The sequence below is a fragment of the Suillus subalutaceus genome (assembly GCF_016647625.1).
Source record: "Suillus subalutaceus strain FC151 chromosome Unknown DFJ58scaffold_31, whole genome shotgun sequence".
Classification (NCBI taxonomy): domain Eukaryota; kingdom Fungi; phylum Basidiomycota; class Agaricomycetes; order Boletales; family Suillaceae; genus Suillus; species Suillus subalutaceus.
Genome location: NW_024540280.1, coordinates 1 through 27,750, shown reverse-complemented (window position 1 = coordinate 27,750; position 27,750 = coordinate 1). Strand labels below are relative to the sequence as shown.

General features: G+C 48.6%; 10 protein-coding genes across 10 annotated transcripts; 3 read left to right on the top strand and 7 right to left on the bottom strand.

Moving 5' to 3' along the window:
• Nucleotides 1–2: 2 nt before the first annotated feature.
• Nucleotides 3–2,367, bottom strand: DFJ58DRAFT_912872 (uncharacterized protein; the record flags this gene model as incomplete). Its single annotated transcript, XM_041395294.1, has 6 exons — nt 3–620; nt 669–720; nt 771–1,122; nt 1,181–1,233; nt 1,702–1,963; nt 2,016–2,367. The coding sequence occupies 6 exons, from the start codon at nt 2,365–2,367 to the stop codon at nt 3–5; spliced, it is 1,689 nt and encodes a 562-aa protein (XP_041245762.1).
• Nucleotides 2,368–3,352: 985 nt separating this feature from the next.
• DFJ58DRAFT_778206 (glycoside hydrolase family 35 protein) lies at nt 3,353–7,828 on the bottom strand. Its single transcript, XM_041389605.1, has 22 exons — nt 7,807–7,828; nt 7,546–7,738; nt 7,247–7,486; nt 6,973–7,190; nt 6,765–6,926; nt 6,481–6,617; nt 6,409–6,428; nt 6,268–6,353; nt 6,138–6,215; nt 5,980–6,085; nt 5,891–5,931; nt 5,600–5,840; nt 4,674–5,549; nt 4,538–4,623; nt 4,434–4,488; nt 4,278–4,389; nt 4,202–4,229; nt 4,040–4,145; nt 3,699–3,974; nt 3,595–3,648; nt 3,507–3,547; nt 3,353–3,475 (listed from the first exon to the last, which is right to left on the bottom strand). Exons 2-22 carry the CDS (start codon nt 7,587–7,589, stop codon nt 3,405–3,407), a joined length of 3,078 nt encoding a protein of 1,025 aa, XP_041245761.1. The 5' UTR covers nt 7,590–7,738; nt 7,807–7,828; the 3' UTR covers nt 3,353–3,404.
• A 1,416-nt stretch (nt 7,829–9,244) lies between these two features.
• DFJ58DRAFT_725910 (uncharacterized protein) lies at nt 9,245–11,069 on the bottom strand (the record flags this gene model as incomplete). Its single annotated transcript, XM_041385307.1, has 6 exons — nt 9,245–9,983; nt 10,033–10,391; nt 10,441–10,492; nt 10,543–10,802; nt 10,862–10,896; nt 10,955–11,069. The coding sequence occupies 6 exons, from the start codon at nt 11,067–11,069 to the stop codon at nt 9,245–9,247; spliced, it is 1,560 nt and encodes a 519-aa protein (XP_041245760.1).
• Nucleotides 11,070–11,992: 923 nt separating this feature from the next.
• Nucleotides 11,993–13,017, bottom strand: DFJ58DRAFT_268508 (uncharacterized protein). Its single transcript, XM_041379567.1, has 2 exons — nt 12,064–13,017; nt 11,993–12,002 (listed from the first exon to the last, which is right to left on the bottom strand). Exon 1 carries the CDS (start codon nt 12,915–12,917, stop codon nt 12,354–12,356), a length of 564 nt encoding a protein of 187 aa, XP_041245759.1. The 5' UTR covers nt 12,918–13,017; the 3' UTR covers nt 11,993–12,002; nt 12,064–12,353.
• A 1,264-nt stretch (nt 13,018–14,281) lies between these two features.
• Nucleotides 14,282–15,459, bottom strand: DFJ58DRAFT_778195 (uncharacterized protein). The gene is made up of 5 exons (XM_041389604.1): nt 15,230–15,459; nt 14,989–15,174; nt 14,869–14,937; nt 14,742–14,815; nt 14,282–14,707 (listed from the first exon to the last, which is right to left on the bottom strand). Exons 1-5 carry the CDS (start codon nt 15,411–15,413, stop codon nt 14,354–14,356), a joined length of 867 nt encoding a protein of 288 aa, XP_041245758.1. The 5' UTR covers nt 15,414–15,459; the 3' UTR covers nt 14,282–14,353.
• A 2,609-nt stretch (nt 15,460–18,068) lies between these two features.
• DFJ58DRAFT_632119 (uncharacterized protein) lies at nt 18,069–18,401 on the top strand (the record flags this gene model as incomplete). The annotated part of the gene is made up of 1 exon (XM_041381218.1): nt 18,069–18,401. A coding segment is annotated over one exon (333 nt), but the record flags the coding sequence as incomplete, so codon positions are not given.
• Nucleotides 18,402–19,153: 752 nt separating this feature from the next.
• DFJ58DRAFT_725906 (uncharacterized protein) lies at nt 19,154–19,923 on the bottom strand (the record flags this gene model as incomplete). Its single annotated transcript, XM_041385306.1, has 3 exons — nt 19,154–19,394; nt 19,484–19,802; nt 19,851–19,923. The coding sequence occupies 3 exons, from the start codon at nt 19,921–19,923 to the stop codon at nt 19,154–19,156; spliced, it is 633 nt and encodes a 210-aa protein (XP_041245756.1).
• Nucleotides 19,924–20,355: 432 nt separating this feature from the next.
• On the top strand, nt 20,356–23,468 carry DFJ58DRAFT_873867 (uncharacterized protein; the record flags this gene model as incomplete). The annotated part of the gene is made up of 8 exons (XM_041394382.1): nt 20,356–20,462; nt 20,518–20,735; nt 20,795–21,000; nt 21,133–21,593; nt 21,645–22,021; nt 22,076–22,298; nt 22,357–22,679; nt 22,735–23,468. 8 exons carry the CDS (start codon nt 20,356–20,358, stop codon nt 23,466–23,468), a joined length of 2,649 nt encoding a protein of 882 aa, XP_041245755.1.
• Nucleotides 23,469–23,693: 225 nt separating this feature from the next.
• Nucleotides 23,694–25,041, top strand: DFJ58DRAFT_268492 (uncharacterized protein). Its single transcript, XM_041379566.1, has 3 exons — nt 23,694–24,162; nt 24,217–24,414; nt 24,475–25,041. The coding sequence occupies exons 1-3, from the start codon at nt 24,090–24,092 to the stop codon at nt 25,023–25,025; spliced, it is 822 nt and encodes a 273-aa protein (XP_041245754.1). The 5' UTR covers nt 23,694–24,089; the 3' UTR covers nt 25,026–25,041.
• A 104-nt stretch (nt 25,042–25,145) lies between these two features.
• Nucleotides 25,146–25,639, bottom strand: DFJ58DRAFT_778192 (uncharacterized protein). Its single transcript, XM_041389603.1, has one exon. The coding sequence runs from the start codon at nt 25,582–25,584 to the stop codon at nt 25,285–25,287; it is 300 nt and encodes a 99-aa protein (XP_041245753.1). The 5' UTR covers nt 25,585–25,639; the 3' UTR covers nt 25,146–25,284.
• Between the last annotated feature and the right edge of the window lie 2,111 nt (nt 25,640–27,750).

The following is a 27,750-nucleotide window of genomic DNA, read 5'->3' as shown; positions in this document are numbered from 1 at the left end:
CTTTAAAGGGGAAGGGGATTGCAATGGGTAATTTGGTGACATTGGTTCAGACATTCGGTTGTAAGCGGATGATATAGTCGAACTTCGAGCATCCCCATAGACAGGAGAGTCTGCGTTGGAGCTCTGCGCGAATGTTGTGTCTGATTCAATGATGAGGAAGGGGTGCCAACTGCGAAGTTATCACGCGGATAGCTTGTTATAGAAGACTGAACGTCCGGAGAGCGAGACGCTCTCCGTTTACGCCACAAGCATACGCCGAGGATGGCCAATACAATAAGGACCCCGCCGCCGCCCGCAGCGCCTGCGATAAGAGCAACATTGCTGCTTGACGAACTACTTGTTGGACTTGGACTGCTTGAACTAGCTGTTGGTGAACCCGTGGCCGTGGACGCAGACGTGGCTGTGGCAGATATACCTGCAGTGGATGACGGCGAGTTCGTGCTTGCGCACGAGGAATTACTCGACCCTGAGACTTGCTCGAACCCAGAGACACCACCTTGTCTGCCCTGGGAGTCGCTGACAAAATACAGGAGGTTCGTTCCTGCGTTAACGTCTACAACCGAGGTAAAAGTGTAGCTATTCGAATTGAATATGACTGGTTGTCCGCCAGGAATAAGTTGCTGTGGCAAGATAAGTAGATTGTTTGATAGAATTGGCGATGATCTGACCACAATAGTAATGGGCAGGACTGCACCACTACCAGTCGCAACAGTAAATTGACTGCAGTAGTGGTAGGTCAGTGTTGCAAAAAGTAGGCGATCCAAACTTACCTGCATTGCAGCAGCGGGAGTGGCGACAACTCCCACATGTAAGGAGTTGACAAAACTGTAGTGTTGCAGTTGTTATTTGCAACCGGATTGCCAACAAATGACACGTTTGTGGTCCCACCCGAACCAAATCCGGTGGCGTCAGACATAGTGAGTAGAAACGATGTTCCCGTCGATAATGTCAATTGCGATATTGAATAAGAGCCCTGGCCATTGCTGAAGGCTGATGGCCGTACAGTATAATTCTTACACGTTGCCCAAGACTTGAAAGCACAAAGATTAGCGCGCAATCGATGGACTTGAGACGATGGCGCTAACGAACGAGTTAAGAGTATCTCAAATGGTGCTTGCCCACCTGACAAGCCCGACAAAGTTCAGCAGGAGCGTATAAAATGTACTAGATATGTGCTTACCAGTCCATGAAATGTTGAGAGGATCGCATTGAGTGGGTGTCCCAACAGTTACACTGAACGCACGCGCAACAGAAAGACAAGAAGCAATACACGAACGAAGTGCATACTGAAGAAATGAGGAAGATGGTGAGAAGAGACGCAGGTGTAGTCAAGGAATATTTTGAAACAAAGGAATCAGGACAGACTCGAGGTGAGGGGAAATTGCGTCCTAGATACCGCTGACCCCAGTGAGAATGGATTACTACATAGCCTAATCAGTGAAAATACCATTAAACAATGATATGAAGTTCCGTACTGTTCGTGATGTGCATGATTATATCTGATAGGACTGCTCATTTTTCAAAGTTCGCGTTCACTTGGCATCTGAGCAAGTTACCACACTGATTACCGACTCGGACGCTTACAATTCCTTATTTGGAAACCGTACGCCGGCCGTTAGCTGGCGATTTTGTATTCAGTTCCGGCTATCAGCCTGGCCGTTCGTGATCGCGTGATCAATGTGCCCCGAGCAGCGTGCACACTAGCGCTTTGCACTCCTGGTCATCCTGGTCGATACACGTCTTTCACCAACCTTGCTGACAACCTTCCAGCCAGATTCCAGCGGCGGGATGACCTTCCTGATCTGGGAGACCGCATAGGCAACTTCATCCCTTGCTATGGACGCTTCTCGTGCAATGTCCGCATGGTGATTCAACGACTGCTGTGGAACTTGTGAAGCAAGGCCGTGTAGTATTCTGGACACATTTCCATTGGCACGCTTCCACACACCCCTCGATGAACTTCCTGCGTCAGGTGACACTGGTGGAGTCTTGGCGCAAGAGTTCAGGCACCTCACCTTCGTAATGTGTTAAATGTATCCGCTCAGGACAAGTCTCCACAAATTCAGCACCTGGTCGTACTATGGATGATGCCATCTCCTTTATCCGCAGCCCATATGAATATTTCCGATTTCTCCTTCCTGCTGTTCTCTGACATCCAAAAGGCGGCCAGTCATCATTGTAAATGCTAGCCGCTATAGTTGTGAAGATCGTTGGTGCCTTGCGAAACTTTGGGGTTGCATCGTTGGTCCTATAGTTCAAGCTCTCGGGGAGTGAGTTAACCCTGACTCCCACATCTAGTGGTGTCTTACCGATGAGTTCACGCTGCTTCCTCCACACGCAGCGGGACCCTGCGAGCCGAACAATCATGATTTATCTCCCTTTTACATCTTCTCTTCCACTCAACTTGTGATCCAAGCGAGACAGCAGGTTTCACGGGATCCATCTGTTCAGCGTTTCATTGCCATCGGCGAGTCTCATTCTTAGATGCGCAAAGCCCATAAATTCTTCCCTTGATCTTGCAATATGATGCTGAGCAGGAGGTAAAAATGTCGGTCCTGCTTGCTATTACACAAGCTGAGGTCTCCGAATTGTCATCCACACTTTGTCTTTTACAGATAATGCTGGCTCTTCTAATCATCAAATCGAATCAAACAAGATCTTCGGCGTCTTACGCATGATCTGGGCTATGATAGTATCTTTGACCATGTATTTGAAGTACTCGGGAATTTTATTTTCTGCGGTTTACGCATCTGGTGTCCTAGCGCTTGAGTTCGCGCCGCTCCTACTAGTTCATGCAGTGACTTTACGACTCGGAAAGTCATGATCTCTTTCTAGATCGAATTTATGCATATGAGTTTGTAGTTTGAGACTCGTGCGCTATATTTTTGCGATTGCAGTCAGCGATCCATGTCCTGCCAGTGTCGGCATAATACGTACTCACGATACATTTTAAATTGGAGATTGTCCAACTGTTCTTGTTGATAGTCCAGATGGGTGGACGTTAAGTAAGACAACCCCGAAAGACAACATCAATTATCTTCTTCGTCTGACACCATTTTCAACAAAGTACTTGACACCACCCGCCATCGATTATTTTAGATAGTGCACTCCATCCAACTTACCCTAGCTTACCCTCTTGTAATTTTGACCAGTAGAGCAAGAGGCACCCTGTTATGTATTCAAAGTTTTATGTATCTCTACTCCGAGTCCTTTTGTCCGAAGTTCCTGGCAGTGAAAGAAAAAAAAACAAGTTTGGTGTGCATGTCAGCACGGAGTATTTGAACGAGTGGACGACGTTGACTAAGCACCTGCACGACCTCATTTCTTGCCTAGATTGCTAGTCTTACCGACAAAAGATACATCGTAAATATAAAAGTGTAACGTTTTATCCGAGGGTTCCAGACTTATGACCGTCCTTCAGGCGACCAAGGAGGGTTATTAGTCTCAATACCGCCGACACCACCTTCGTAAACGCCTTCAATGGTGAGCTGCAAAGTTGGAGTGACAGCTTTCGGATTCCATAGCCCACAGCGCGACAGCAACAGTACTATACGGAAGTCAGTAATCATATCACGGTCACATCAAGGGTCGTACTTTATGCCATTGTAGTCCAGAATACCTTGCTGGACAGGGAACTGATACTGGGGTCTGTACCTTGCTATCAGTCTGGTTCGTATGACAAATTGAAGCAGGCGTACCCAAGGTTGGACACCCTCTTACCCATCATCCATCCATTGACGTATAACTGAGACCGATACGGCTGAAAGGTGTCATCAAACGTGAAGGACATTGGAACATCAAATCCATCTGGGATGCTTAAGTTGAACGTCGTAACAAAGAACCCAACACCGGCAGTAGCGTTGGGCAGACCGTCAGAGAGGTCTCTCAGCGCCCAAGAAGAGGTATCAAACCCAGGTAAGTGCCAGCCCATGCGTTCACCGTAGAGACCTCCTTCATTCAGCACCCCCGCGCACCTTATCGAGATAACTGTGTCGTCATGAGCCGACGAGGTGGTCGTGCTAGAAAAAGGAAAACACACTTGGTGTATCCGCCAATTTTACCCTGAACTTTCCATTCACCGAACTCTCCGGTATTGAGCATGAAGCCACGGACACCACGAGGGGATTTCTCTTCATCAATAACAGCTAAAATCGTCATCAACATCAGAATCGCCTCGGTCTGAGTTCAACGTGTGGCTTACGACCCGACTGATTGAGGCCCATATTATCCTAGATCTGTCATCAGTGGCAACGACGTCCTAGAACATGAGGACCCGCCTGAAGGATAGTAATGACGTTCTCTCGCCCGTAAAGTAAAGATCCTGGAGGGAAGTGGAACTCATCATCCGTTTCTTCCAGAATATTTCGGTTGTTTGTAGGAGCTATGTAGCTGAGGTCAGCAACACCCTCAGATCGTATCGATTGATGATTTACTTTCCGTAGGATGTGTTCAAGAACACGTCGTTCACCCAGACAGTGGCAGCGAAAGCTAATTGACGTAATCAGCATTCAGACATCTTTTAATCCTTTAGACCCACCTTCGCCGCCATTGATGGAGAAATTGACAGATTGTGTGTTTTCCGTGACATTGAAGTGCCCACGCCAAAGCACGATGTTCTCGCAGCTGTTAGTCAATGAGCTATAGTAAAGGACGCAGATCAGCCGATGACTGACTATCCATAGTCACAGCCGTAGAGAACCCTCCCGTCGCCGTAGTAAGGCTTGAAGGGTATGTTCGTGGTGGTATGGTTAGCAAGAGTCCAGTTGGCATCAGAGAATCCACTGCGGATTTCTGGCAAACTGTCTGCATATCTCCAGTTTGTAAGCGCAGGTGGAGCAAAGCCAAGCACTGTGGATGAGGGCTTTAGTTGTGCAACAAAGCCTCCTTGGGTGGTCAAATTTGAGACCGCAGCAACATCAGCTGAGATAGGAATTCCGTTCCACGTAACGGTCTTCACATCATCTGGCGCGATGACTGTAAGTCGAACGCTGTCATTTAAGTCGCCACGAAGGGCGAGCGTCGATCCAGTGATTGTAGCGTTGCGAACTAAATAAGGACCTCCAACCAGGATGGAGGAATTCGTGCCAAACTGCCAATAGTTGGCAAACTCGACGGAATCATTGGCAGAGATTTCGGGCGACCAAAAAGTTCCAGCGGTGTCGGCATCACTATAGAGGACAAGCTGCTCGCTGGAATCCCAAATCGTGATGAGTCCTTGAATTCCCGGAAGGAAAGTGACGGAAGTGACGCCATTAGAGGATACCAAAGAGACTCCTGTCCCTTGTATACGAGGTGTACCATTCAACGTCAGAGCAGCCTCTGACTCAGATGTAGGGTCGCCGTAGAGAAACAGTACATCTCTCCCACCAATCTGGCCAGCAAAAAGAACCTGCGCTGTGGAATAGAGAACCTTCGATGACGAGCCAAATGAATAATCGGTGACAATAATTTTTGATTGTCTGCCCCCGAGTGTGATGCCGGATACGAAACGGGGGACCTCAAAGTTACCAGCAGAAGTAGTGACATTCAGCTTGAAAGTGGTTACATCCCTAACGGAATTGTAAACACCCGGGTCAACGTGACAGTATAATGAACTCACGTTGTTGTGGAATTCTCTTGTCTTGCGATGTAGAACGACGCCGCCGAGTCGGGGTTCCTTAACAGAGTTACAAAGGCAGCTGGATTGGAGACGGAAACCATGCCGCCAGTACTGTTTCCAACCCAGTCTGTCTTATAGAAATCTGGGGAGCTTCGCAAGAAGAGACCCTGACGCTTAAGTTCTGGATATTTGACAGTCAGCTCCCTGTTCTCTGCAATGGCACTCCCATAATCGTATGAAGCTGTGAGTCAATGAGCTAGCAGTTTCACTGTTAGAGGGATAGAACCTCACTGTATACACCGGGGAAAGGAAGAGCACCCCATGAAGTTCCTCTGTAAGCGTGTTAAACTTCACACCAAGTACAAGAATGAAAGGCTTGCCCGTATAGCATGTAGTAGTTTATTAGTTTTGCGTTGGACGCCAAAAGATTGAGGTTGAAAACATTCTCGAAATTGGCTCCCGTGAGTATCCGGCACTGACCGTAACCTGACAGGAAGTTTATGTGAAGGAGTAACCAAGGCGTAGACTAATAGTTCACCTGGTGCCGTTGGACCCCAAGCATCGAAAGCACCACCCTGGAACTCTGGGAAATACCAAGGTTGGCCAGGGTTAACAGCTGAATGCTGACTTAGTATCAGAACTAAGAGGTACCAGTATAAATCACATACACTCATGATGGCTATAATAGTTCGTGACAACCGGGTTCCAGACATCTGGGTGGGAACAGTCAAACCTTTGTGGGTAGGAATCCAAACTTGAGGACAATAATCGTGTCAACACGAGCCCAAGCGTCTCATGAATGAACTTGCCCGTAGATATCCACGGCACCCTACACGTCGTGGAACTCAATATAACAGTCATCTGGAAATCATTCAGCTCACCGTTCCATTGATCCACGCCTGATCTTCTCCCGGGTCGTTAGTGGTCAACGGGACAACGATACTAGAGTTCCAATAAACAGTTTCCAGCTCGCGAAAGTATTCTGCATGCGTGGCTGGTTCTTGGGGGTATTCATTGTCTTTATGTCGCAATTAAGTCCAATTCAATCATATGGGCACGCTAAATGTGAGAACCACTGACCGATTTGGATTGCTGAGAATGAAGCGACTATCAGACAAGTTGATGTAGAAAATGATCAAGGTCGGCTTGCCTATTACCGGTCCACCTTGGGTCACTTGGTAAGGAACAGTTTCAGTAATGACACCTTGCAGGTAGTCCTGCCAAGCTGCGTGCCAGTCCGTCGCGTTCGTCCGCAGTTCGCCTGCAACTTCTGATGTTACCCAGTGTGCAATACCTCCTGCAGTCGTCTCCGCATTGATATACGGCCCTGATCCTCATTAGCATTAACCCCTTCAAAATACAAAGGATCATACCTGGACGGAAAACAATCCATATGCCAGTCTGTTTCGCAGCCTCGTAAAGGGGTTCCAAAGCGCGGTAATCGTTGAAGTCGACAACGCCAGGAGAGGGATTGATCAGAGCCATGTGGGAATAAACACTGATGGCGTTAAATCCAGCAGCCTTCACTTTCTGCAGGATATCAAGCCATAGTCCAGGTACAGGCAGTCGAAATGTGTGAAACTCTCCTGAACTGAGAGCACAACGTAAATGTATCAAATGTGATTTGGGTGTTCATCGAGTACTCACTGGATGAAAACGCGCTGCCCTTTTATAATTAAACTATACTTATCCCACAGGACATCATTCGTACGTCCGTTTCCAGTGAAGCCCATACCTGCCAGCATATCTACTGCTGGTTCTAACCCCGAGAAATCAAGATGAGACGCCGGGGAGAAGATGTTCGAGTGCCTAACTGGTAACACCAGAACGCACAGAACCGAGAAAGTTACAAAAAGGACCCATGACAGTCCACGACGTTTGGGGAGCCTAAACGATGAAGGACTACTGATGGGTAGCATGTCTGACTGCAGCAACTTGGGATCCACTGCCTCAAGTGTTGCTTTCCCCTTCTTAGCGCTCCCAAGTGCATTTATACCGCGCTCCGAGTCTTGAGGCAGGGTCATGTTGCTAGTATCCCCGAATATTTTGAGTCGCATTGCTGCAACTTATCGCACGCGAAGCTGTTTGTCGCGGTCCGCTATGCTACGCGTTGCGGGAGAATGTTACAGCCCGGATGAACTGAATTCCGGAGGCACAGGAAGTTTGTCAGTTCCTACTCATATGACATAGACTCCAACCATGCATACCTCGAGTGACAGCAGCACTGATGGGCCAAAATTCGGCGGTGAATCAGATGATACGATGACGGTCGTTGCTGGTGTAGGCTCGTATCTCACAACGAGCCGAAGTGAGTCGAAGAAAGGGTGTAAGTTACACCGTGTACGTCATCAGTGAATTTCCACATGGTTGTTCTCACAATACGGTAAATCTGTCGTTGATGTCGATGATCGACGAGACTTTCAATTGGACTTTGATCAAACTCAGAAGTCTCACCGTACTTATGTCGGCCAAAACAGTAACAGGTGTTCTGGGAGGAATTCAACGGAACATCTCAATTCTTCTTTACATACGCCGGAAAATCGGACGCTGACTCGGCGGCGCCCGAGCAGGTGATAGAGCTTCAAGTTGAAGTTGAAATGTGCATGCAACGGCGTATCTTCAGTCAAGACATGACAACAATATCGACCGGTTTTGCTGTCTGCTCCGAGCCAAGTTCGAAGTTGTCACATCTCCCCCATGAATGTTAACCGCAGGCCTCTCAAGTTTAGGTGCGCAATCAGACTAGCAGTTATCACCCATGGACATATAAACGTATGCGGGGCCTTGGCCTCAGGCCTCACCACATCATTCCACTCATGTCTGCTCGCTGCCACGTTCGTGGCATAACCGTCCTCGTGTAATTGCATATTGTTCACCCACACATCGTCTGGCAGCCTTGGAGACAGATTCCAGCAGCGAGGCGACCTGTCAGACCTGCCAGTGGATGAGTCCGTTGAGCCTCATTGAACTGCGCTGGCCCTCTGTTCCCCTACTACTCATGCTGGTTGACACCTGTCTCTCCACAACCGTGCTCTCAGCCTTCTCGATATGTTCAAACATCGTGGTGTCCTGTCTGACGTTGGACCAGGGGTCCCAAGGGCAGGAGCTACTACGCACCAAGGGCCCTTTCCACAGCTTAGCCAGCACGTAGACCAGGTTTCACCATGTTCGTAGCTAGCATCTATCATCATCACCACTTGTCAGCTCTGCTCCAGACTTAGTCCGCCAGCCCCTGCTCCAACGTGGATAAGACCATCGAGCTCCATCGCACTGGTCACGAGTCTACCGGTGACATCTCAGACTCCCAGTAACCAACCAGCCTGAAGCCGCCAGATCTATCCTACAATGTTGTCTCTGTCTTATGACATTTTATAGTACTATGGAATGTAGTTTTGGTATTTCTCTCTCCTCTAGCAGATTCAATCCTACGCATCATATCTTGAAAATGAGACCTAGTCCTTCACTAAGTACATATCATTATGAGCTCGAAAAGAACACGTCACAGAGCTTCACTTGTCCCAATTCAAAGTAGGAGCACGATGCCCATGTACTTCATGATTGAAATCAAACGAAACAAAATCATGTGCAAACGAACGCGCTACTGGCATACCCATGTTCGAAGACTCAAGAGTGTGGGAACGTAGGTCATGACGCAGACTCAGAGTACGAGGCACGGACTCCCCAATGGTCTGAATATTGCGGCGGAAGTTCAATTAAACCATTGTCGCCTGGCATAACATCATTAGCGTCGGTATGCACTATGATTCGAATAGGAGGTTGGTAGGCTGTTTGCGCGCTGGCTGACACCATAGATTGACTTCCAGATGCTCCGTACACAACTAAGCTGTCTGCGTCAGGGCTCTGACGGAACATTTGTGTCTGATTGATGGGTGTGGGAGGGTTGCTAACGGCAACGTTGCCGGCGGAGGTAGAGATTGATTGGGATCCGGGCTGGACGGGTGGAGTAAGATAGGCAGGATTTGTCTTCTGTGGTAATGGCGGTGCTGGTCGAGCCACCGCAACCATATGTTCGACGGGTGTCATATCTAATATTCGAGCGTCTCCATAAACAGCAAAGTCTGCGTTTGAGCGCTGGCGTGAATGCAGTGTCTGATTGGGACGATCGCTGACTGTGAAGTTTCCGGTAGACGTATTAAGAGGGGATGATTGGCTGCCAGGTTGAATAGGTGGAGGGTAGCCAACAGGGTATTGCAATGGGTAATGTTGTGACATTGGTTCAGACATTCGGTTGTAAGCGGATGACATAGTCGAACTTGGAGCATCCCCGTAGACAGGAGAGTTTGTGTTGGAGCTCTTGGGCGAATGTTGTGTCTGGTTGAATGATGAGGGAGGGGCGCCAACTGCGAAGTTACCATATGGATAGCTTGTTATAGAAGACTGAACGTCCGGAGAGCGAGACGCTCTCCGTTTACGCCACAAGCATACGCCGAGGACGACCAATACAATAAGGACCCCCGCTGCCGCCGCCTCCCGCAGCGCCTGCGATAAGAGCAACATTGTTGCTTGACGAACTACTTGTTGGACTTGAGCTAGATGTCGGTGAAGCCGTGGACGTGGCCGACATGCCTGCAGTGGTTGACGGCGAGTTGGCGCTTAGGCACGAGGAATTACTCGACCCTGAGACTTGCTCGAACCCAGAAACACCACCTTGTCTGCCCTGGGAGTCGCTGACAAAATACAGGAGGTTCGTTCCTGCGTTAACGTCTACAACCGAGGTAAAAGTGTAACTATTCGAGTTGAATACGACTGGTTGTCCGCCAGGAATAAGTTGCTGTGGCAAGATAAGTAGATTGTTTTGATAGAATTGCCGATGATCTGACCACAATAGTGACAGGCAGGACTGCACCACTACCAGTCGCAACAGTAAATTGACTGCAGTAGTGGTAGGTCAGTGTTGCAAAAAGTAGGCGATCCAAACTTACCTGCATTGCAGCAGCGGGAGTGGCGACAACTCCCACATGTAAGGAGTTGACAAAACTGTAGTGTTGCAGTTGTTATTTGCAACCGGATTGCCAACAAATGACACGTTTGTGGTCCCACCCGAACCAAATCCGGTGGCGTCAGACATAGTGAGTAGAAACGATGTTCCCGTCGATAACGACAATTGCGGTATTGAATAAGAGCCCTGGCCATTGCTGAAGGCTGATGACGGTACAGAATAATTCTGATACGTTGCCCAAGACTGGAAAGCACAAAGATCAGCGCGCAATCGATGCGCTTGAGACGATAGCGCTAACGAACGGGAGTCAAGAGTATCTCAAATGGTGCTTGCCCACCTGACAAGCCCGACAAGTTTCAGCGAGAGCGTATAAAATGTACTAGACATGTGCTTACCAGTCCATGAAATGTTGAGAGGATCGCATTGAGTGGGTGTCCCAACAGTTACACTGAACGCACGCGCAACAGAAAGACAAGAAGCAATATACGAAAAGAAGCGAACGAAGTGCATACTCAAGAAATGGGGAAGATGGTAAGAAGAGACGCGGGTGTAGTCAAGGAATATTTTGTAACAAAGGAATCAGGGCAGATGCGAAGTGAGGATAAATCGCGTCCTAGCCTAGATACCGCTGACCCCGGTGAGAATGGATCACTACATAGCCTAATCAGTGAAAATACCGTTAAACAATGATATGAAGTTCCGTACTGTACGTGATTATCGATAGGGTTGCTCATTTCTAAAAGTTCACGTTCACTTGGGTGGGATCTGAGCAAGTTATCACACTGATTACCGACGCTTAAACTCCTTATTTGGAGTCGGATGCCGCCGGCCGTTAGCTCCGCATCAGTCAACGGCGTCGTTCGTGTAGTACTGCCCCGTGCACAAGACACCAACCTGGCTGACAACCTTCGAGCCAGATTCCAGCGGCGGGACGACCTTCATGATCTAGGAGATCGCATGTCAGGCCACCTTGACATTCCTGCATCAGCAGGGAGGCAACTTCATCCCTTGCTATGGATGCTTCTCGTGCGATGTCCGCATGGTGATTTGACCACTGCTGTGGAACTTGTGAAGCAAGGCCGTGCAGTATTCTGGATGCATTGCCATTGGAACGCTTCTACACACCCTCGATGAACTGTCTGCGTCAGGTGACGCTGGTGGAGTCTTGGCGCAAGAGTTCAGGCAACTCACCTTCGGCCTTCATAATGCGCTAGATGTATCCACTGAGGACAAGTCTACATAAATTCAGCACCTGACCATGGTATGGACGATGCCATCTTCTTTATCCGCAGCCCATATGAATATTTCCGATTTATCCTTCCTCTGCTGTTCTCTGACCTCCAAAGGCGGCAGAAGACGGTCCAGTCATCATTGTAAATGCTAGCTGCTATAGTTGTGGAGATCGCTGGTGCCTTGCGAAACGTTGGGGTTGCATCGCTGGTCCTATAGGTTAAGTTCGCTGGGAGTGAGTTAACCCTGACTACCGCATCGGGTGGCGTCCTACCGCTGAGTTCACGTTGCTTCCTCTACATGCAGCGGGACCCTACGAGACGAACAACCATCATTTATATCTTCTCTTCCACTCCAACTTTGGCGGCACTCATCCAAGCGAGACAGCAGGTTTCACGGGATCCGTCTCTTCAGCGTTTGATTGCCATCGGCGACTCTCATTCTTAGATGCGCAAAGCTCATAAATTCTTGCCATGATCTTGCAGTATGATGCTGAGCAGGAGGCAAAAAGGTCGGTCCTGCCTGCTGTTACATAACACGAGTGTGTAGTTTGAGACTCGTGCGCTATGTTTTTGCGATTGCAGTAACCACCCGCCATGGATTATTAAGCGGATGGGTCCACACCTCATCCTTGACGCTCTTAAGCCTTGGCGCCATCGCATGCAGGAACCGCGAGATTAGCATAAACTGCCTCAATTCTCGCGACGAGCACAATGAAGCTACGTACGCGACAGGCGAGTCCCCGACATCCAGTTTGATCAAGAACCTGTCAGGTCGGAGACCTCCTTGGTCATCGTCATCGTCATCTGCATACTTATTATCTCCGAGCGAACCGACTCGCGCATCTACGCGGAGCGCGACCTCGCACAACTCGTGACAGCGCCTGACAAGGACGTTCAAATCATGCAAGGACACGGGAGTATTTTGCGACCCCAAGTCAAGAATGTGGAGACGGGGGCATGTACGAGTGAGGGTGAGGATGTCGGGGTCAGTGAGTATGATGGAGGTTATGCGGGCGGGAGAGAGTATGAGGGTGCTGAGGTCTGCAAGACTCGAGTGCGCAAGCAGGGGGTAAAATTCGGATGAGGGTGGAAGGTATCGAGAGCCACAATTATCGTCTATAATCATGTGCTCGAACTTTGTGTTTGTGTGGGTGAGAGAGGTGACGAATTGGGACCAGGTGTGGACGGGGCTGCAACGTCCTGCATTGAATTGTATTGTTTTGAGGTTGGAGGATGTGATGGAATGATTATTGGAAGAATTGAGATTGAGGATTTGGAAGGCGCGTAGGAAAGATATAAAAAGCTCCAAAGTGTTCTTGGATTGGATATGCAAGTGCGTGAGTTTCGCAAAGGGCTGGTGGATGTGGAGGGTACGGTAGGGATGCTGTCGGGACCTGGCTTTGAGGTGAGTGATGGGAGAGATGGCCAGAGTGCAATGACGTTTAGCACGCTGCTCCGGACATCATACCAGTGGCATTGCAATGAAAGCTCTGTGAGACCATCAGGATAGCTGATGAGGAGCGACTCAATTTCTGAGGGACCTGTGTCGATTATGAAGATGCTGCCCTTGATCTCAAGAGCTTTGAGGCGGGGAGCGAAGGTAAGCAGTTCAGGGATGATGAATTTGTCAAATGAAGATACGTCGAGGAAGATGGAGAAGATCTCGAGCGTGGGTAAGAGGAGTTTGAGGACAGAAATACAGGTGATAGAACAATCGTGCCATGCGAAGGAACGTAGGTTTGGAAAGAGCACTGCTCACTGCTATTATACTGTGGTTGGAAGAGAATATTGATGCGTACACGGGAAGCGAGGACCAATGGACGGAATAGTTCAGGTGTATGGATACGATGGCCGTGGGGCCGGGCAGGTCTGGATGAGAGAATAAGAGGCCACAAGTTTCCCAGATGAGAATAAAGAACATTCAGTGCTAAATTGCGAAATGCACAATGTACAGGTGAGTGCAAGTTGGAAGATAACGTAGATTGATGAGTATCCGAGTCCAGGCCTAACATGGCAGCTGTTCAAGTTCAGTTAGAAGTTTCTAATGAACTGGATGTACAGCTGCCAGGTACACATGAACGTTCCAGCTTTCCCAGAGATGGTTGTCAAGAGTGAAGCAACGAAGTGCTGTCCAAAATTTCCAAATAAGGAAACTCCTGGACCAAAATGTAAACGTCAGTGCCGCGTCACCTAGATGCGCACCTGTGACTCCCACATAACGACAGTAATTATAGGCGATAACACATGGGTATCGCACCTATAAGACAAGGGGGTTACAGCGTCCCAGAGCCTCCTTCAATATTGTTTGAATAAAGAGTGACTTGTACTGTACAGCCAGGGTGTAGGTAGTATATACTAAGTACCGCCGGCATTTCGGCAATGACGTGACGTGGTCCCGGCGCCGTGCTAATAATATCTGACCCTTCGTGCTCGCTGTGTCGCACGATGAGCTCGCGTATCTCATGATGGTGTAGATGGATTGACAGCGCGTTTCGACGAACAAAGCAAAACTGATGATTGCGATACGTAAATCAGTCATATGAACGTGTAAACTAAGCTACACTACTCCTCATCAGCCTCCCCTTCTTCGTCAGAAGACTCCACAAATTCAGCGCTTTTGGGACATTCCTGCGGCTGGGCAGGGTTCTTCTTCCCTCTCTTCGATGGCCTATGATTCTCTTTGTTTGCCCGTCCTGCGCTAGGCCCACCTTTACGCTTCCGAGGGACTCCAGCATCTGAACGTTTTTTTCGGGGCTTCCGAACGGCTTCCCCGGCTGAACGGCGTGTATCAAGCTCGGACGCATGAGTCTTGACCTCTGCTGGTGATAAAGCAGCCCAGTAGCATGTATGTGTCTTGAGAGCATCCCGGAGCTTGCGAATATCACCGACGGTCCCAATATTCGAAGGGTTAACGAACTTGACACCATGGGGCCAGCCCACAAGCCTGCACTCTGTATGTTTCGACGACAGATGTTTCGTAGTTACTGTAATTCATCGCGATATCTTTTTTGCCTGTCACGGCAACTGCAAATGATGTTAGACGGGGTTGGCATATGTAGAACAACGCCATCACTCACCTAGGCCCCGGAGGATCATCTTGCATACTTGCTTTCTTACAGCTCCCAAAGAGTCACGTTCATTGAGATCTACGGAACATTGCATAAGTTGAGCTATATATAATGAAATGAATGGCTTACTTTGATTCTGGGTGCACGCCCATTGTTCATATTGCCTAAGAAAGTCAGCCATGGGATGCTCATACACATCCTCCCAAAAATCTTCAGAATTATCTGTGCCGTGCATCGCGCTTTGAATGGTGTCGTTGATGTGACCGCGGACGACAAAGAGCGTTCCATAGACACCTGTCCGAACTCGTAGATCATCTAGCTTCAAAGAAAAAGATGAGTTCAGTTGATTCCCATCAAGACTCGAACTTACCTCTTTGACTGATCCTATCCGTCGTGGCTACAACATCTCGCGCAGCTGCCAGATTATGAGCCCGAACACCGACGACTTTTCTTTCGCGATGCTCCTCAAGAGCTGCAATGTAAGCCTCCTTTTGTTCCCGTGTCAGGTTTTCTGTGTCGGGGTCAGTCACAACCATCTCGTGCAGTTCGGCCATTGAGTATCGAGAGCCTGCGGGTAGGTCTAGTTGACGCAAGATAAGCTTCATGGTACTATTGAGCAAAAAAAATTGACTTACCTGCATTGACCTCTTTTGCCTTGGCATGAATAAGTGCGTGGATCAATTGACTCTTACGTGTGGTGCGATAATGTGTCTGACTGCCGATGATGTCGTTGATTTGCTTGGGTGTAACGTGGTGAGCCCGAGAGAGTGCTTCAATCTTTGTTTTCTGTTCGTCCAGGTATTCAGCGACTGCGTTATGTAAGTGCTTCGTTCTCTCAGTCCTCTGGTCCCTCTTGATCTTTCGAGATACCTTTTGTGCATCTGTTAGTCGAGGTGGTGGCGTCCGAGGGCGGATAATGCTTCGTGTTGGGTTCCGTGCTGCCCAGCTGGACGAATTGGCCTCGCGCAGTGGCTTTGACCTCTCAGGACTCGGGGAGCGTGCTTCAGAAGGCTGACACAATGGGGGATCAGACAGTGGGGGGCGGGAAATCAGGGAGTGGGGAGCGTGATTCAGAAAGCTGACGCGATAGGGGATCAGACGTGGGGGGCGGGAGACCAGGCGGGAGATTAGGGAGTGAATTATTGGTATTAGACATGATAGCTGCTATCTCATCACTTGTCAGGGGCATGGTGTAGAGTGCTGGGTCGTTCCAATCAATCTCGTTGAACGAGGGAACATGTCCAGTAAGACCATTGCCTTCGTTCGGGAGATCCTGAAAGCGTCCAGTGGAGACAAAATTACCATTAATGTCGAAGTCATCAGCTGAATAGATAAAGCTCATTGCAGGTGCTGTGATGAGGGGTTGTAGTATGTGTTGGTCAGTATGAATGATACAAAAAAAATGGTACAGATGATGCAAAAAAAAAAGCACGACGTGTCGTGTGCGTCGCTACAGTGTCATTGAGAGCACCTCGCTTATTTTTAAAATAAACAGATATCGGGTTAAGATCTTGAGGTCGATATTGATCTGGAACTGCTAACGCCATATGAGGCAGTGCAGGATATGATGATAATATATACCTACCTTTGCTGCACGTCTCAGGTCCCTGTCTGCTGCTGTTTGAGCTGCTGTAAATGCAACTAGAGGTTTAAGTAAATTCAAGTTATATCAGCACTGAGACTCGTCAACAATGCATTCAATGCCACTCACAATATGACGAAACACGGTGTGCATGACCTCATCCTGTTCCTTTCAATCCAGTCTGAGTTACACCTGGTATTTGCCGTAGGTCGGGTAAGCATTGAGAACGGAGTGCATTAATAAGTCACTCACAAAATCACAAAGTACAGTGAATATGACCTTGTCCTGTTCCTTCGAGTCAAACTTCCAAGCACCCGGCATACTATAGATCTCATGTGGCGAATCATGTCGCCGACGAGAGCATCAAACAACGACATACTATCATGATGAGTCCCTCCAACTCGGAGTTGCACAGAATGCGATGAGTGGGACTCACTGTGGTAAGACAAACAGTCTTGAATCTTATGTCTGCAGTAGAGTAGGTGAGTAGGTATCCTGGTAAAGATGTGGCTGCATGACACCCATAGACACGCACGGTGATAGTGAGTGAAACAACTTGAACGCAAACCTTGGACCCACAACATTTCCAAATGTAGTAATCAAGTCGAGTCTACATCCGCGCAAGCGCCGCAACCTCATATCTTTCAATGACAGATACTGTCACAACGTATATTTTTCTGATCGTCACAAGACAACGACCATCTCATTTCCCTCTTCAATTTTGCTCGCAGATCAATGATGTTATCAAGAAATATATTATCGATCAGCGGTATCTCACCAGAGATTGTCTCTCTTTCTTTCAATTTTGCAGCATGGTAAGCTCAAATACTCGCACCTGTGTTGATTCATCTGACATTGGAATTCAAATCAAAGGGTCGTCGGGACAAGTCCTGCAGTCCTGCTTTGAGGCAGTGCTTGGCCACAGAGCGCTGGCTCGCTAAACCAGGGTAAGTTGAAGGTTTTCAGCCACGGAGAATGTTGCTTACCTTGCCTTGCAGAATCCGAGACAGCCAAAACGCGAAAGCGCGTCTTCGAGTGGCTCGGTAAGTCTATGCTCTTCAATTAAATCTACGACTACTTAGAGGAATTTTCAGCAACAGGGCAAAGAAAATGCAGACGCAACCTCCCGCAGAGCAAAATTCACCCATTCCTGACACTGGTTCCCCCTCACTCGATTGCAACAACATTTCCCATGATCCCCAGTCGGACTATGAAGATCGGTTATCTCCCGCAGAGCAACATTCACCCATTCCTACTACTGGCTCCTCCCCACTCAACATTTCCCGTAAAATTTCCCAGTCGGACTATGAAGATCAGGCTTTCTACTTACAGGAAATTTACCACAACATGAAAAAGTGAGTCCTATGCCCACTCGCTCCAACTCACTAACATAATTGACAGGAAAACAACGCAGTCTTGCGATTTCCCTTACGACGCTGAACAACAGCCTGTCGCTGCCATCAGTTCCCCCCCACTCAAAGATTTTTCTTCCGAGGCCAATGATTCTGTGGTCACCCCACTCGACGATTTCCCTAACGAGGCTGATGATTCTGTACTCACCATGGACAACAACGATTTCTCTTACGAGGCTGATGATTCTGTGCTCACCATGGACATGGACAACGACCTACCATGTTCTTGTGGCACTCCCACACTGCAAACACTCGAGAACCTCGTCGGGCAATGGCGGAAGGAGTGGGAATCAGAGAGCATGTGGAATGAGGAATTCGACAGTTTACTTGAGCGCGCTCGCATAAAGGGGGAGCGCGCCACAACTGTATTCCTCGATGAATGCGCACAACACGTTGGAGAAGGGAGGGTCCTCCTGGAGGGTATTCATGAGGTCGTGCACACGCTTTGTCTGTGTTGCAGGGAGCGGCTTAAGGGCGACACTATCTTACTATACGATTTGCTCGTTTGTGTCATCTCACAGGTAAAATTCTTTGAGGTGAAACTAAATACAAGGTTGTAACTAGAAGGTTGTAACTAGATTAGCAATGTCATGGTTCTTAGGAGCCTTTAGGTCAACACGGTGAACATGTTAAATAGCGAACACATAGCGAACATTTAGTAAATATAGCGAACAGATAGTGAACGCATAGCGAACAGATAGCGAACGCATAGCGAACAGATTGTGCGGATGTCCGGGATCGTGAAAAACAATGTGTTTGAAATTTTTGAAGAAGGAGAGCGCTTCAATGATCAGAACCGGATATACATTCTTGAACCGAAGCTGAAAGAAAGTGTTGCAAGTGACTTAGAGATTTTACGATAACGGACGGCTGTTTGGGATGCTCGTCAAATGTGACACATTTAGTACGTGCACAGGCTACCACACTACCTTACATTAGCCAGTAAATCTGTTGTACATCACACAACTATTCACTGCGCACTACCTGTAGACACAGAGTTAATATATGTTCAAGTATACCCCTCTCGAAAGTCCACTCAATCGAAATGGAATCAGACTAGCTAGTATACCACCCCCAGAAGTCAATCGAAATGGAATCAATGATTTCTACAACTTTGCCCCTGCCTGCACTCAATCCTACGCCCACATCAGCAGTCGCAGTAGCAGTCGCAGTAGCAGTCACAGTCGCAGTTGCAGTGACAGTTGCAGTTGCAGTGACAGTTGCAGTTGCAGTGACAAGGAGTAAGGCAAGATACATTTCTTTGTATGTACGGCACACAATCAAAACTATGTAGCAATTATTACAGTTGGCTCATCGTCTCCATCAAGTCCTCAACCTGCGACCATAGCTCATACGAGTCTGAGCTCACAGATGAGTCTACAGAGAGTGTGGGTGAAGGAGGGTTGGGCGAGGACTCTGGAGGGGATGGCCAGAAGGCGCCACCTGGCAGTGGAACTGCTCGAACCCTACCTTCGTCATATTTGACCATATATGCTGATAATGCTTCCTGAAACGACGGGTATCTTTTCTGGACGTTACCACTAACGAAATTCGTTCATTCAGCAACGTCGGACCTAACGATAGCTTCAAAATTTAGCCAACACAAGCCCACAACTACCCAGACACTTACCAGCGGTAAAATACACCAACTTCCTGCCCGACTATTATAACCCAGAACCTCTCAGGTGTCTCACCGCCTCGTGGGAGATGGATCTCACTAGGTATTGGAACTGTGACTTGGCACGGTGTCTGGGTGACAGTTTGCGACTGGGGGTGGGATGATGTAGCAGCAGAAGGTGGGTGACTTGGGCGATGCAAGCGAGCTGAGGTGGAAGGGAGAGTGGGCGATGGTTTTTTGGCAGGCGTAGATTGCGGGAGCGATGATTTGGACAGTGTGATGGACTCTTCAGTTGTCTTACGGCTCCAAGTGACGGTGTCGAATGATAAATCTATTAAGAGTGTGAACATGTTAGGTTTTGAACGAGTAAAACACCCACCTGATAGTGACATCCCTTGCAACAAATTGCGCAAGTCCTGGATATGATCACCCCAGCTAGATGGTGTCAACATCGTAGTAGCGATCTCACCAAGGACTTGGTCGGAGTGCTACAGAGTATCAGTCACGTGGAAAATCGATAAGACTTGATCTATGGTACTAGTACAAATGTAAGATACATCTGAATGGCGCGTAGTGTACGCCAGCGAGTCCGCACTAATCTCTCTCTGCGATCAATTCGGCACATTGGGGCATCTAGGAACAAGAATGGGTTGCCAGTCAATGGCGTATCCAAAGTGCTCAAACACACACGGTTGGTTCAGCAAGCAGCAACTTCTAACGAGCGGCGGCAAGCACGTCTACAAGGTATTTTTTATTAATCCAATATGTTATATATATATATATAAACCTGTTGTATAGCCATGGGCTTGGACGAGCGTTGTGCTCTCGAAGCACTGAGAGAGAATAACACCACCATAGAGGTCTGGCAGGATGACTGTGATGATATGAGCTTTGGCGATATCTGGAATGGGACCGAACCGCTCGCTATCAGTCATGCTGGCGGCGAGTTCACTGACCTTGCAAGAGAGGTGTTAGGAGACTTCTGGAAAATGTGAGTGTTAGTGTGTGTTGACCGCTGATACTGTGCGACATACCTTTATGAGCAGAAACAATCGTGTTCGACGCGTGGATAACCGCACTCGTCGTGACCGCGTCCTCCGCAGGAACCAGGCATTTACAGAGCAGATGCCTGTGATGACCGACGCTTACCTTGCCTGGAGTCTCGCAAAATCCAAGGAGGAGTTCAAGAGTTTTTCTGAGAGATTGGAAAGGAACTCGGCGCGGGACTGTGGTGAATGGTCAATCAGCGTGATTGACGTCTTCTGTGAGTGATCTGTTGTCGTTTGCTTACTTTTGATATCAATAACGGCATGCTCATTGTAGACGCTGAGAAAGCGACCCTTCAAATCTTACCAACAGACGCCACCATCAGCTCTGCACTGGTGCGTCAAGGTGTAATGCCGTGCTCGCCTATATCACCAACTGTAGGCATAACCACAGAAGCACTTGACTTATATCGTGTAGCGCATCTCAGGAGTCCTCACTTGTCTATCCAGGCTTTTGTGAAAACTGTGTGCGACTTGCAAGGGGTAACTGTTTCAAATTCTCTAGTTATTGTGCTGATCATGTGCAGGTGGAATTTCATAGACATCTATCCCGTCAATTTTCCATCGCATTCGACTTATTCCTTCAAATTCGACGCTCCGTGGCAGCCCTCGTAGCCGAATCGCTTCAACTGCAACTCACCCAACTGGCACCTTAAGCATGCGTGTCCTGCATGTATGTATGAACTCAAGGATGAAGAGGAACTAACATTCAGGCTGCTGTATGCTATGGACGGTAACGACTCCTTAAAGCGAGTCCTTCGGAGATCTCTGGATCATGATGCCAATGACTGTGTCGCTCCCTCATCTGAAGTTCCTATGGGCCAACAATTCACAAGTGATCGTTACTTACCTCGCGCATTTGTAGACCAGTATTCTCGGGACTCGGCACAAACTGCTATTGCGGGTGATGAGGAGGATACAGCCGCCGAAAATGCTTGCGCCGGACGATGGAAAAACATGGACGACGCCAAGACGAAGAAGGCTTGGGGGATATATGATGAAACAGGTGTATTCGTGGCTGTCTGCCGCCACGGGTTTTCTCTACTTATTGCAGACATGGTACAAAGCGGTGAGCTGTAAGTACTATCTTTTGTTCTCAATCATTGCACTGACAAGGGTCTAAATAGCGCGAAGTACCCGTTGGCTGTCGTGTCGAAGTTGATGGACGTATTTGGGAAAAATCTGGGCGGTGGGTATGATATTGGTTGTCAGTTCAAAACGACACTCGACCAGAGCTCCCTTGGACCACTCGCACGCTCACTTCAACACACCTGCCTGGTTGGCGCCTTCCACGGACATGCCCACAGGCGCTTGTGCCAGTTGTTTTCGCTTACAACGTACATCAAGGGTCTAGGCCTCGAGGATCTCGAAACCTGTGAAAGGACATTCTCAAAATCAAATTCTCTGGCATCTGCGCTGCGCTATGCAAGCGTGTTCCATCGGCAACAAGCCATCGACTCTTATTTCAAGCACACTGACGACTTCGAGGTCTACGCTCATCTTTGTAAGCATGGCTAATACCTTGATCCAATGCTAGCTGACATAATCATGGTGTTAGCGAATTTTTTGCATGGGAACTACAAGCAAGCACTGGACATCTTGAATGATGGCAATGCAACTCTACCGAGGCTCATGCAAGACCTAGGACTCACGGACGAGAGTATTTTCGAGTGCTGGATAGAAGAGGAAAAGGTCTACCTTCAAGGTCTAACGCGAGAGCCTGAAAATGAAACCCTCCAGATGGAGTACTGGCAAAGGCTGGTAAATTTAACTGCAAGCGAGTGAGTGTGGCTCCCAAGGTATATCGGGATTCTGTTCACTAACACTTCATTCACTCAGGGAGGCTCTCAAAGCTGCAATGGCAGCCTTCCAGGTGTATTCTCACGAGGATGTTACATCGTATGACGTCCAGATGCAACATACCCGCAAGGCCGAAACCGCACGGCGTCATGCTGTCGAGGACCACGAGAGGAATTTGAAGCTCATTCAAGCGCTCGAGTGTGAGCTCGAGATCGTGACGCGCTGGACTCCTGCAGATGCAGATTGGCAGAGGGTGGGGAGGCTCGTTGCTCAGAGGAAGTACCAGCGTGCACTGGATCGACTCGAAGGTTTGGTCGTAGCACGTATATTTGAACTATCAAAGATGAACCGGGCAGGTACAGGTAGGTTGTATAGGTGTTGTCTTGCTTGCAACTGCTGATTCTAATGTTACCATAGGCTACAAACTACGTAAACACATCGCCAAAGCATTACAGACACGCTCTGTCGCCATCAAAACTGCCCTCAACACATACAATACCATCGCAGAAGCAATGCACCCTCCCCGCCAAACGCTGAAGTGGGAAGAGGTCGTGGAGTATGCGTTTCTCGCCGACTTTGACCTCCTACGCGACACACGTGCGGACGTCTCTCAACGGCCTTGGTCATCGGCTGCTGCTCGCAGTGTGATGGACTTGTACTTCAAGATGTGTCGGGCGCGGGAGGAAATTCAGCGCTTGAATGTGGAGGTACGGCGTCTAGTAACTTACATCCGAGATGAAGACAAGTATTTGCGGACGTGCGAGGATCAGTTGAAGGTGACCAGTCCAGCCATTGCCCATCAAATTGCCATACATCGAAACGCTCGAGGACGATTCAATTCGCGCCACCTGAGGCGGCTCCATGAGATATCGAAGCTTCCTGGTTTCAGCGGGACAATAGTCCCAGGTGTAAGTACTAATACAAGTCTTGGGGAAAGCTGCAGCACACCGAACGCGCAGGTCCCATCGCGACTGCTTGCCGAACACATACCTTTTAATAGACCATCTACAGTAGACCCAGATACCCCAGATGACCTTGATGATGAGGAGCAGGCAGAGGAGGTGGAAGAGGAAGCATCGAAGAGCCTGCAAGACGTCCTCCGCGTCGCCGATGATTTCTTGCGTCTTGACCATGAGGTTTATGAGGAGTAGATAGCTTTATGACTAATTTACGTATCACAATCATTAGTTTTGCACTGTTCGTCGAAAACGCGCTGTCAATCCATCCACACCATCATGAGATACGCGAGCTCATCGTGCGACACAGCGAGCACGAAGGGCCAGATATTACTAGCACGGCGCCGGGACCACGTCACGTCATTGCCGAAATGCCGGCGGTACTTAGTATATACTACCTACACCCTGGCTGTACAGTACAAGTCACTCTTTATTCAAACAATATTGAAGGAGGCTCTGGGACGCTGTAACCCCCTTGTCTTATAGGTGCGATACCCATGTGTTATCGCCTATAATTACTGTCGTTATGTGGGAGTCACAGGTGTAGATGCGTCATGACCGCGGCAGGCAGGCCCGCAATCGAGTGCCCCCGGTTGAATTCACAAGGCGTGATGCTGCGCGGTACATCACCAGTACGCGTACGCGTTCCAAAGGCATTTCACTGCGGTACACTAGGCCGAGGGGCTCGCAGCCCAGAATGTTCCCCCGAGTGCGCAGTCCCTACGAAGATACTTAAAAGGGGGGTACTAGTACTAGGCTAGTCATTATCGATTATCCTCGACTCAACATCCTCATCCGCTGCACCAACCAAACTTTATGGAAAATTCTAAAGTCCTCGTTATCGGAGGTTCACGAAATATAGGCTACTACTCTGCTGTTCGGCTCCTTGGTAAAATGACCCCCTTTTTCCTGACGCTCACATGTTCTGACATCCCGCCAACAGCTCTCGGCGCGACTGTTACATTCCTCCTGCGATCACCACAAGTCTTCGACCAAGATGATACAATCCAAAACTACATCAAGGAAGGTAAAGCCCGCCTCATCCAAGGCGATGCACTCGTGAAGGACGATATTCGCCGGGCATGGTCCGAGGCTCAGGTAGACGACACCAGACCAGTCGACTTTCTCATCTTCACAGTTGGTATGTCTAACCCATTCCAAGCTAGTCGACATCTTACTCATCCATATACCTGATTATCAGGGGGAATACCCCAGTTCTCATTAACAAAAGGCTTCACCATGACCCCACCAAACCTCATCACCCAATCTCTCATTAACGTCCTCGAAACTCTCCCATCACCACACCCAAAGATAATAGCAGTCTCATCTGCAGGCCTCACGCAGGCCTCCCACAAATCACTTCCCCTCCCTCTCAAACCACTCTATCGCTACTTCATATCCGTACCGCACAAAGACAAACGCGGAATGGAGGAGGTCATAGCTCACAGCGCTGGGCGGGAGTGGGATGCAAGAGATAGCGCAGGTGATGAGATTCTCGGTGTTGGTTGGACAAGCCGTGTCCCAAATATTGGAGAACTTAAGAGTATCGTCATCATCCGACCCGCGCTGTTAACTGACGGAGTGTGTCGCGCGGACGTAAAAGGCGAAGGAAGCGAGGCGTACAGAGTGAAAGAAGGGGATCTAGAGAGCAGTTGGACGGTTTCAAGAAGGGATGTGGCACATTTTATCGTGGAGGGTGTGGTGAAGCATTGGCAGGAGTGGGAGGGTAAATGTGCAAGTATTGCGTATTAGCTATCGTTATATTTTTGAGTGAAGCAAGTAATTAACAAAGTATCCCTGTGCAATCCAAAGGTTCCGAATAAGCAAAATCCTGGAAGCAACAGACCAAAACTTACATAATTAACGCTCTGCTCTGCTCGAGTCGAGTCGTCTGGCACAACTGAGAGCTATGGTGAATTATAATATCAATACAACTGTTTTGCGTACAGCTCTATGCCTCTGGCAAAGTCATCATAACCGTGGATCGTTGATATGGCTATCTCAAGCCGCATCAGTAAAATATCACGTTACTTGAAGTGTGGACTGTAATTGACCGCATGAATCTTCTACACAAGCTCGTTTCAGGTTCCAATCTTCCGCCTTTCGACACTGATGCTGCCTTGGCTCGCCTCGATAGATATAAGTTGAATCCCCCTGAAAATAAACTGGACTCCAGTCTTGTCCAACACCAGACCATCGATCGCGTCGTTGTGGAATGAAAAGCTTGCCGACATACTCTCAACAATGCAATGTCAAATAATAAATGGATTAGAGATACGCAGGAGGTCCAAATTGTAGCTCGCAGGATCATCTGAAAGGTCAACAACTTCAGCAAGCTTGGAGCAAACAGCGCACGTTGGAGGTCCAGACCACTAGGAGCCTGTGTAATAATCCTCCAAACAGCGAAGAACAACATCACAGGGCCACGCCTGCTCACGATCCAAATGAACAGCATAGGCAGCCACAATGGACTCTTGTTTCAAAGCAGAGCGGCGGGCTTTTCTACGACCACTCCTGTATTCTTTGACAGAACGCAAGTATTGTGAGATGCAGACGACAACGATGGAGCCGAACTCGGAACTTGATATATGACATATGATTTCTCCGTCAGTCAAAGCAGATATATCGAGAAAGGCAGTGACGTTTGCGCCACCGTGAAGTAGCTGTAACGAACACTGCCGTAGCGCATTTGAGGAGCCACTCAAGATCTTTGTTGGTCGTGAAGAGGTCGCCCTTATCTCAATAGCTTTGAGGGAGGTAGAGAGGGCAGGGACGATGGCTTTGCGAAATGAGTCGAGGACGAGGATCTCGACTGTGGGTAAGAGGAGTTTGAGGACTGGGATACAGGTGAGAGAATAATCATCCTATGCGAGAGATCGTAGCTTTGGAAAGAGCTGTGCTGGTTTTTGGGCACACGCAAGGAAGGAAGAGTATGCAGGGAGTTAGGTCCAATGGGCGGAACAGTTCAGGTGTATGATGGAGCTCGGTAGGTCTGGATGAGAGAAGGCCACGAATTTCTCAGGTGAGAATAAAGAACATTCTGTGCTAGATCGCGAAATGCACGACAGGTGAGTGCGAGTTGGAAGATAACGTAGATTGATGAGTATTCCAACTGAATAGCTTCCAGGTACACATGAATCTATGTTCCAGCTTTCCCAGAGATGGTATATGAGATCAGGCAAATAGCGGACGGAGACGTCGTCCTTTACCGTTGAATACAAAATAAAAAATCGCTTCCAGGATCGAGACACCAAATAAGGAAACTCCTGGACCAAAATATTTGTAATCGTCAGTGCCGAGTCACAGATGCGTCATGACCGCGGCAGGCAGGCGTGCTCAACTTCCGCTTGAATTTACAAGCCGTGATGCTGCGCGGCACATCATCAGTACGCGTACGCGTTCCAAAGTCATTTCACTGCGGTACACTAGGCCGAGGGGCTCCAGCGGCATGCAAGTGGGCCTTGAGGCCCTTGACGCGGCATAGGTAAGTGTGGAGGATTACATTAGTACGGAGGCTGCGAAAATGTTGGGGAGAACTTGTCGTGGTATGAATAGTGCTTGACCTAGCCTGACTGAAGCTTGACACGGCATGGTAGGGGCTTGACGTGGTAGTACAGAGTACAGAGGCTGCATCAGACATGACAAAGTGAGATCGAGGCTTGACATAGTGAGACAATACTTCACACTGCTGTCTGAAAACAATGATTAGATCAATGATTAGAGGCAGTACAATACAAATACAATATGCATACAACATTCCCAAGTAGTACGAACATCATGATGGAGGACAAGCACTGTAAATTGGTGAGAGGTGTATGCAGGACTCCATGGCCTGTACGCAGATAGACATTTATATGTTGATCATTAGTGAGGATTCATAGTGTTTGGAATTCATTTCAAGCAACATGATTTGGATAGTGGGCGCGTTCATGCCCCTCTATGCCGAGGAAAGCAAGTCCTTTACAGTCACGGAAGGACCCCGAAAGAGGCCCATAGTATGTTTGGGGAACATCATGATTTAGAAAAGAGCGTATTACTACTAGTGCATTTATGAAAGAGTGTATAAGCCTTTAGACGACATCGTAAAGTGCTTTAAGTGAAAAATCATAGATATATATAACCAGGGCAGGGTTTTACTGCCGACGAACAAAAGCCACCTTGAGTTTATGCAAACTAATATTGCCTGTATGCATAACCCAACATCTCCGAAGGGCGTCTTTGCATCAATTCGGGGCACATGCAGCCCTCAGTCCACCCATTGGCCGTCGTCACGGGTTCGCTAAACATGGTAAAGTCGTCCTCACTATCCACCTGGTCATAGAAGACCAACGACGGGTCTTGGCTGTGAGGGTGGGATTGGTAGGACGAAGCAGAGGGCTGGGACGATGGGGTCCTGTCTGATGCGGAGGGGGCAGCAACAAGACCGCCGCCGCGTCCGCTGCGCGGAGAAGGGACATATCCATGTTTGTTTTGCGAT

Coding starts and splice junctions, on each gene's coding strand:
- DFJ58DRAFT_268508 (XM_041379567.1), bottom strand. CDS start 12,917: ATGATTATAGACGATAATTGTGGCTCTCGATACCTTCCACCCTCATCC.
- DFJ58DRAFT_778206 (XM_041389605.1), bottom strand. CDS start 7,589: ATGCACTTGGGAGCGCTAAGAAGGGGAAAGCAACACTTGAGGCA. Junction 6,216..6,267: donor CTATTATAGCCATCATGAGT/GTATGTGATTTA, acceptor GTCAGCATTCAG/CTGTTAACCCTGGCCAACCT. Junction 4,230..4,277: donor ACGTCATTACTATCCTTCAG/GCGGGTCCTCAT, acceptor TGACAGATCTAG/GATAATATGGGCCTCAATCA.
- DFJ58DRAFT_268492 (XM_041379566.1), top strand. CDS start 24,090: ATGGAAAATTCTAAAGTCCTCGTTATCGGAGGTTCACGAAATATAGGC. Junction 24,163..24,216: donor CTCTGCTGTTCGGCTCCTTG/GTAAAATGACCC, acceptor TCCCGCCAACAG/CTCTCGGCGCGACTGTTACA. Junction 24,415..24,474: donor CTTTCTCATCTTCACAGTTG/GTATGTCTAACC, acceptor CCTGATTATCAG/GGGGAATACCCCAGTTCTCA.
- DFJ58DRAFT_778192 (XM_041389603.1), bottom strand. CDS start 25,584: ATGATCCTGCGAGCTACAATTTGGACCTCCTGCGTATCTCTAATCCAT.
- DFJ58DRAFT_778195 (XM_041389604.1), bottom strand. CDS start 15,413: ATGGCCGAACTGCACGAGATGGTTGTGACTGACCCCGACACAGAAAAC. Junction 15,175..15,229: donor GGATAGGATCAGTCAAAGAG/GTAAGTTCGAGT, acceptor CTTTGAAGCTAG/ATGATCTACGAGTTCGGACA. Junction 14,938..14,988: donor GGCGTGCACCCAGAATCAAA/GTAAGCCATTCA, acceptor AATGTTCCGTAG/ATCTCAATGAACGTGACTCT.